Here is an 8,793-nt window from a genome sequence, read left to right as displayed (position 1 = left end):
GTTCTTCGATACCTAAGAGGCACAAGTGACTGTTGCATCGTCTTTAATGGTAGTGAAGGATCAGTCTGCGGATATGTAGATGCTGACTATGCAGGTGATTTGGACAAAATAAGATCTACTACAGGTTATGTCTTTACTCTTGCAGGTGGAGCAATTAGTTGGATGTCAAAGCTTCAAGAAAAAGTTGCTTTGTCCACTACCGAAGCTGAATATATAGCTGCTTCAGATGCCAGTAAAGAAGCAATCTGGTTAAAGGGTCTGCTCGATGAGATTGGAAGGACGCAAGAGAAAGTGAATGTACTTTGTGACAGTCAAAGCGCTATTCACTTGGCTACAAATCCTGCTTATCATAGCAGAACCAAGCACATTGATGTAAGGTATCATTTTCTGAGACATGTGATCGATGGCGGAAAAGTAGCTCTTCAATAGTTCCATACGCGAGAGAATTGTGCAGACATGTTCACAAAGCCAGTTACAATAGAGAAGTTGCGGTGGTGTTTAGCTTCTCTTGGCTTGCAAAAAAGATGATGAATGGGCATGGGCAAGAGATTAGGAAAATTTTTGTCAAGGTGGAGTTTGTTAGTTTGACAACGAATTAGTAACTTTGGGTAAAATGTAACTAGACAGTTTTATACCGAAATATTAGTTATGTAACGATGCTTGATGATATAAAACTAACAAATGCCCATGAAATGTAATGAGCGGAGAATCATTGTTGAATAACAAATTCCAATCCATTCAGTTTCTTGTCTTGGTTATTCTGTTGAGCTTTCTTGTTTTCTTCATTATTTCAGTTATTCATACAATAGCTTCGTCTGACGATGCAAAGCCAAGAAACTTGTTCTGACAAGATTGTCCAGGACTTCTTTTTAGAGCACATAGAGTATGGCTCTGTGTTGCAGGATGTCATGCAAAACTCCATAATTGGCACAGGAATAGTAAATTCTAAGTCAGAATCCAGTTTCGAGATGGGAATCTCATTGCAGTTGAACGCTATTGGCATTGGAGAGCAGGTAACACTTACTTCCTTCGTAAAATGAAAGTTCATAAACATTTAAAATAATTTATGATCGGTGTGATTTGAGATTTGTTTAGGTGGTTGGGAGAAACATTGCTATACGTGTGATTTGAGATTAGTTTAGTTGCTTGGGAGAAACATTTCTATGCTTTCAATTTGGGGTGATATGTTGAGAGGAGTGTTTTTTATCATGACTCTCAGTTGTGTTGTCTAAATAGTATATCAAAATTTTGAACTCTAGTTGAGAAATATAATATTTCTTCTAACTATCTAAATTAAACCCAAATTACTTATCATTGGTTTTAAATTTTTCATAATTTTTGATTTGATATTAAATTTTGGAGGTGACAATTTTGCTCTTATTTTTAGCCAGATTCTAGTCTTTTTTGTTTCCAAAAAATCTGACCATAGGATTGTTTGAATAGTTTTTTTAATAGTGCAAATGGATTCAGCACCATCAAAAACCCTGTTGGGCACCAAAAATCCTGTGGCTTAAAAATTGTAACCCAGGTTTCCCTGGGAATCAAAATTATACCTAAATTTCCACTATTTTCTGAGCAAAATTGTGGCCTCATTATAACTAGGGTTTAAATATTATTATGTAAGACTTTGATATTAAATTTTAATAAAACATTTCCTTATCTGTTGTTTTGAATTATCTTTTCAGGCACTCACATTGGTTCTTAACTTGGTGATGACATCTTTGTGCAGGATGAAAATGCAGGACTTGCCCTACGAAGCGCTTCAGAAACTGAGAATAAGTGTAACAGAAATGTTGATAGGCTAGCTATTCTATTAAGCAAAAAGCAATAAAATATGGCAGAGGTCGAGTGGTACAAAGAGGTTTGTGAAAAGGAACAGCAACAAACATCGTATTATGATGCCTTCAAGAACCAAATTGAGAGGTGGGATATCGAGGCTAATGTGCGGAGGTCAAAGCTTGTGGATTTTTGGGATGAGATTATTGAAATGTGGAAGAGTCATGAGTTGCCAAGTGATTTCCAATCCCAAAACAAGTGGATAAATGTTGGCACAGCATACAGAAGACTTGTAGAGCCTCTGGATATTGCACATTATTATCGCATATCTAAGGGTAAGGGCAACTACCTTTCAGATGGAAGACCCATCCGTTATAAAGTTCTTGAGAAATGGATGGAAGAGAAAGAAAGAACTCGTTATAGTTCAAGGGCTAGAGGACACCGCACAAAGCCTGCATCCCTCACTGAGAACTCCAAATTTTGGGCATATGTAGAAGAGGCTGTGAAAGACCTGAAAAATCTTAAGAATGGTCAACACCAAAGCCTACAAAATCTTCAAGAGTTTGAAAGGAATGTGGAAATGATGGTAAACAGTCTCAACATTTCTTCAGATGTTTTCTTGGGAGGAAGCAGCTTTATGGTGTGGTGGGAAGAGTGGAAAGAATACAACCAAAAACAATCCCCTGAATGGAGATCTCCTTTGTATGAGATAATGGCAAATGAAACTTGGAAGGGATGAATTTGCAGGGTATCTGAATAAGTTCAGGAATAAAAGTTGGGAGGGGTGAATTTGCAGGGCATCTGAATAAGAACCCTATCTCCAACTTAGGACACCAGGACCTAATACTCCCTATTAGGTCTGCTTACTTTGTTTCTTCAGACCCAATTTCTGCTTCTATTTAATATGTACTTTAGTTTTCCAACTCTTTGGAAGAGGTCTTTCTTCCAGCAAGATTGCATGTTGTGTTTGTCAGATGGCATCCCCTTTCATCTGTTTAGTATGAGTGTTGTAGTGCTCTTATGGTTCAAAAACATAGTTTGCTTCAAGAAAGATTTTGCATTTGTATAATGCATGTTAGAAATGGACTTTTGCTTTTGCTTTTTGTATAATAAATGTTTGATATTTCAGAGATGTGTTTAACATGGAATTCTGACCAGAACAAATTGTGTGTGAAGAACACGTGATGAATGTGCATTAGAGCGACTTATTTTTACAACAGGGTATTTCTTTATTGTGTGGTGAGTTGTATCACCTTGTGGGTTGAATGGGTGACCACAGCATTAAAATTTTTGGGACAACTTTATTTTTATTTTTTGTTTTATATTTATTTATTTATTTTAAATTAATATAAATTAATTTTAATTTTATTGAAAAAAAAATTGGTTTATAATTAAAATTATTTATATAAACAATATTATGGATAGATGTTTGTCGGATTAATCACATTATTAAGATTTGGTCGACGTTTCGAACCAACTAATGTGGTCTATCCTCAGAACAAGGTGAATAATCAATTGATTTTAAGGAATATATAGCATGGATAGATCCACATTATTAGGATTTGGTGGACGTTTCGAACCAATTAATGTGGTCCATCCTCAAGACAAGGTGAAGAATCAATCGATCTTAAGGAATAAATTGCATGAATGCATCATTGCCCAAAGTCAGCGCTTGAAAACTAGCCATTGGTAGATAACTTAAATTAGTTAATTAGGTAGGTAAAATATTATTGATAATAAGAGCTGTTTATTAAAATAATAATATATATTGGTTTGAAAACTGGGTATTAGGACTCCAAATAAATAAATTTATTGAAATATTATCTATTTAAAAACTAGCTGTTAGGAATAAATTAATATTATATATCTTTTAATAGTAATTGAGTTGTTTAAATATTAAAAAAGAATAGAGCACTTTCCATCTCAAAAATTCGGGGTTCTAAGCACTCTTGCTACCCATGCTCTAAGAATCTCTGATGATAGCCACCTCGATCAAGAGAAATCTCATCTTCTTGAGGTCTTTAGAAAGAATAGGTATAGCATGTCGCAAAGCCTCAAGGCCTTTCACAACGCAGGAAAATCCCCGAAAGTTAAACCTGCTCGTGTTAATCCTGTCTCTAAGGTTCACCTCCTGTATATCCAAGGAACCACAGATAGGATTTCTCATATCCTTAGGAAGATTAATGTCACTTCCTCATTTATGCCTCTCAATACCGTTAAAAATTCTCTAGGATCAGTTAAAGATGCTATTGACCCTAAGGACACGAAGGGTGTCTACCCGATTCCCTGCTCCTGTGGTATTCCCTATATTGGGGAGATAGACAGGTTGCTCAAATAGAGAATCCATGAGCATGCTACAGATATTAGGCACAGTCAGTCCTGCTCTTCAGCCCTAGTTGAGCATGCAGAGAAAAAAATCACCATGTTTGCATTGAAGAAGCCAAAGTCATTGCCAGGGTGGATCACTTCCACCATAGGAAACTTAGGGAAGCCATTGAAATTGAAATGCATGCCAAAAATCTTAATAGGGATGATGGTTGGAAATTAAGTAAGTGCTGGATTTCGACTCCGACCTCTTGATTCCTCTCCTTTGCTTGGTTATTTTTATTTCTAGGTTATTTTTAAGTGTTATTTTATTTATAATTTATGTATATAACCTTTTTATATTCAATATTAATAAGGGACCCCTTTTTCTCACTTGTTATTTTAATTTAATTAACCTTTCTTATTAGTTATTATAACATTAAGATAAAATACTTTCTTCAAAAATAGATTTAGACTTTAATATTTCCTTAGAATATTTCATAACAACGAATTTTTAAATAAAAAAAATTAATAGTTAAACAAGTCAATTATTATTAAAATATATATAATATTAATTTATTCTTAACAACTAGTTTTAAATAGATAATATTTCATTACATTTTATTTATTTGGACTCCTAATAGCTAGTTTTCTAACCAATATATATTATTATTTTAATAAACAACTCTTATTATCAATAATATTTTACCTACCGAATTAACTAATTTAACTAATCTACCAACGGCTAGTTTTCAAGCGTTGACTCTGGGCAATGATGCATCCATGGTATTTATTCCTTAAGATCGACTAATTCTTCAACTTGTCCTAAGGATGGACAATATAAGTTGGTTTGAAACATCGACCAAATCCTAATAATATGATTAATCCGAAAGACATATATTTACATTAATGACCACAAAAGTCTTAGATCTAACATAAACAATATTATATATAAATTCAAATAAAAATATTTAATTTTATTATGAATTAAGTGAATTTGAGTGTAAGAAATATAATTATTAGATACTTTGTAACATGTTTTTTTTTCACTTTCTAGTTCACAGATACTCAGGTCAGTGGGTAGTCGCTACGTCTAGGGTTGTTCAACATTGAGTGGATGCCACCTGAAGGGCATCAACACCCCTCGGACTATTTACTAACCTGACCCTAAGAGCTTTCAGGAATTGACCCTGTGACCTCTCGATTGGCGAGGCACTGATTTGACCGATTGAGCTAACTCTTGGGGCTACTTTGTAACATGTTATATTGCATTTATGAATAATTAAATTATTTTTTTAACATAAAAAATATGTTTTTATATAATCATATTGTATAAATATTATATTTATAAAAAGGTGTAGAAAATGTGGCTTATAACTATTTGTATTGTTTCTTTAAATGGGAAGACCATCGTATTTATTATTGATTTCAAGGCTTTTGGGTAACACGTAAGTCCACTACTTACGCCGTAGGCATTTCTCTTTGTGGGCTTTAGCTATGCAACCATTGTTCACTCTAGTGAATCAATGAGCTTAAATTTTGTCCTCTTCGCACCTATCCATGTTTAACACGTGGCTTCTTTTCATGGTATCAAACGGTGTTAGGTGGCGGCAAAGTTACTGTCATTGAAAAACATCCATTGAAAAGTCACCCGGTTCACATTTCATTCAAGAATTTTTCCCATATGACGTACAGGCGAGTGAGGCAATAAACTTTGGTTTAATCAACTAGAAAATTGTTAGTCGAAGGAGGTATTAATGCTGCTAAGAGGTTTGTAACTTGACATAGTGATTATTTGGAACTGTTGCCATCGCCACTCCTTATTGCAGGAAGTGATGAGCCTAGGTATTGCAACAAGAATGTTGTAGCTCCCAGGGCTACCATCTTTACTTATCAAAACGGGGTTCGTACAAACTTGGAGGTGACAGTGTTATATGCACAAGTAAAAGTGAAGGTATTGTCTGTTGTCACTGCTCATCTAGAAAGAGACCCCAAGGGTCCCAAGCCAGACTTCTATAGGGTCAGAAGAAGCTTAACTCTTTGATGGAAGAAGAGCAAATCTATCATAAGGGAGAGATACTCTTACTGCAGTATTGAAGAAAAAATCATGTAATGATAAACCACACCATAACCTTACTAACCAATTAAACAACCATGCTAAGCAGAATTGCTAAAACAATCACTAATCCTAAAGCTACTATCTAAGTTGCGGATGTAAAGAGCATCAAACTATCCTAAGGTGCAAGCAAAGAAACTAAGCTAAATCAGTTTTCAAGCGAAGAAAGCAGTCAAAGATCGAAATTGGTGAAAGGAGGATGTAGGGATGCAGTAGCACCTAGGGACCATTGGATCGATCAACGAACAGAAGATGGATGGTGGAGATCTTATCATGTGGCTTTAAGCGAATAAATGGATGAACGGGGTGAATGAACAGGATGAACGGTGGAGATCGTATCGCAAAGGCTTAAGTGAATGGATGGATGAATAAGGTTAACAAAGCAGATGAATGGCGGATATCGTATCGCGAGGGATTAAGTGAAGAGATGGACGAACGAGGTAATGAAGCAATGAACGATTCACATCTTATCGCACAGATTAAGTGACTAGATGGGTGAACACGATGAGTGCATGTGATGAATGGCTGAGATCTTATCGCACAAATGAAGTCAAGAGATGGATGGTGGAGATCGTATCAGGGGAAAAAGAAACGTGCGGAAATGATGAAGTGAGTTTCTAAGGCAGTAAGTAGTTTCTCGCATGCCCCTCAGGCTATAAGCTGTATTTTGAAATTTTACACGATTAGCCTAACTACGTGACACGTAGCATGAGAAAACCACATTTCTCGTGTGCTCTTGGGTAGATAACGAGTATACACTAATCCACGCAAGATTATGTGATAGCCAATGGATCAGGCGGGGTTGATCAATGGTGGAGATTAGCCAAGCTAGTTGGCGATCAGGTGAAGCGATAGTCGTCGAATCAAGTGAGGCAGATCAATGATGGGGGTTTTAAAGTGCACAAAGTGTTGAGGTGACGCAATAGCTGTTGGATCAGGCGAGGCAGATCAACGGTGGGGACTTAAAGTGCATAAAGTAAGTGGAAGAATTCATGCGAGGCAGCAGTTAGAGAAAATAATGAATCAGATGGTGATTGTGAAGTTTTGTTGGGGATCGGACAGTGAGGAAGTGATGTGTGAAGAATATGTTGAAGGCAGTTTTTAAATGAAAACGATAGAAAAATACAGTAAGGGTGAACGAGTAACTGCATCAAACGACAAAATCCATAGCACATGTGAGAACCAGAAACTTGTGTTTTTGGGGTTGCTAAAGGGTCCCTTCCTTAGGTCATGGTCCCAGCGAGAGGAGATGAGGCTGAGACACCTGCACCCAACCTGATAGTGATATTTTTCCTTTAACTAACCTGTGAACTAAAATAAGGCACAACTGAAAGTGAACTGAAGCAAATGCAATTATTGAAGCAACTGAACAGAAAAAACCATGAACAATCTATGCTATACTGTTGTAACGAGAGTGCAACTACTTAAGCAAATAAACAGTGAAAACCATAAAACTACTTAAGCAAATAAACAGAACAGAACTCTATGCTAGCATATATGTATAGTAAAGAGGAGCTTTGGCTGCTTGGGTCGGGCCCTAACCCAAGAGCTTTAGCCGTCGGAGTTAACTCAGAGCTGGCTTAAACAGAACTCATTCTTATTATAAAACCCTGGATTACCGAACAAATTGTCACAAGTCTCCTGCAGCTTAGAAATAAAACAGAGTTTTACAAATGAAGTCTGAATCCTACTGAGGTCCTAAGCCTCTCTATTTATACATCTAAAGTCCCTAACGACTTCCCTCCCATTAGGGAAGCTTGGCTCTCCACTCAAGATAAATGGGTTTCTATCCCTTTCACTTGCTCGATTGTCTTCTAGTCTTCAAATTGATTGTTGTTTTCACTTCGAGCTGATGTAGGAATATTCAAATGGAGGGGTAGTAAATGAGGAGGATTTACCTCCTATAATTACTCTCCCTTGTCCCATTCGAGTTTTTACCAAGGTCTTTGCCATAGTTCCTTGCTTTTATCCTTTATACCTGGATTTCTCCTTGCTTTTATCTTTTATTCCTACATTACATGCACATTAGACAACAAAGCCAAATATCCAACTCTAACTCATCTCATAAACAAAATACAATCAAAAGTATGCAATAAGTTGCGAGAATAGTTGGTCTGACTATGCTAGGAGGTGAATTAAGGACAATTATGGCCCATATAATTACTCAATAATGAGGCTCATCATCGCCCCCCTACTGAAAGTGTTGCTCATCCTCTGAGCAACTTAGTCAATGTCCATGTCCTTCATGGCTCTGGTAACCTCTCTGACATCCCATGATTCTGCTGTGGTCTCTTCTTCTTTTTTATAGAAGTATGATTTCCTTTCTACTTCTTCCCACTCCCTATTTTCCTCTTCTTTTCTCCCTTCTAACATCCCTAGGAGTAGTGGTGGACTGAGTTTTATGCCTATTCAACTGACCTTCAACCTTTGCATTGATTGCTTATACATAGGTGTCCTGTTGAGTGCCTCTCTCAACCTTTGAGGGAAGTGATATCCTTTGATCTTCAAGTTGTGTGGTAGTGTGTCCCATCTCCTTTAGAAGGCATGTATATTATCATCTCTTGGCAGCCTAAACATATCCTCAAAATGTGAAATTT

General features: G+C 36.5%; 1 protein-coding gene across 1 annotated transcript; it reads left to right on the top strand.

The window, feature by feature from the left end:
* Nucleotides 1–814: 814 nt before the first annotated feature.
* On the top strand, nt 815–2,829 carry LOC149243794 (lipase-like PAD4). Its single transcript, XM_089374623.1, has 2 exons — nt 815–1,013; nt 1,730–2,829. Exon 2 carries the CDS (start codon nt 1,835–1,837, stop codon nt 2,513–2,515), a length of 681 nt encoding a protein of 226 aa, XP_089230749.1. The 5' UTR covers nt 815–1,013; nt 1,730–1,834; the 3' UTR covers nt 2,516–2,829.
* Nucleotides 2,830–8,793: the final 5,964 nt, after the last annotated feature.

Source organism: Pinus tabuliformis, chromosome 8 (genome assembly GCF_031772625.1).
Source record: "Pinus tabuliformis cultivar Carrire ecotype Pingquan chromosome 8, CPIR1, whole genome shotgun sequence".
Lineage (NCBI taxonomy): Eukaryota > Viridiplantae > Streptophyta > Pinopsida > Pinales > Pinaceae > Pinus > Pinus tabuliformis.
The sequence above is the reverse complement of the archived record's forward strand: the minus strand, read 5'-3'. Positions and strand labels throughout refer to the sequence as shown.

Coding starts and splice junctions, on each gene's coding strand:
- LOC149243794 (XM_089374623.1), top strand. CDS start 1,835: ATGGCAGAGGTCGAGTGGTACAAAGAGGTTTGTGAAAAGGAACAGCAA.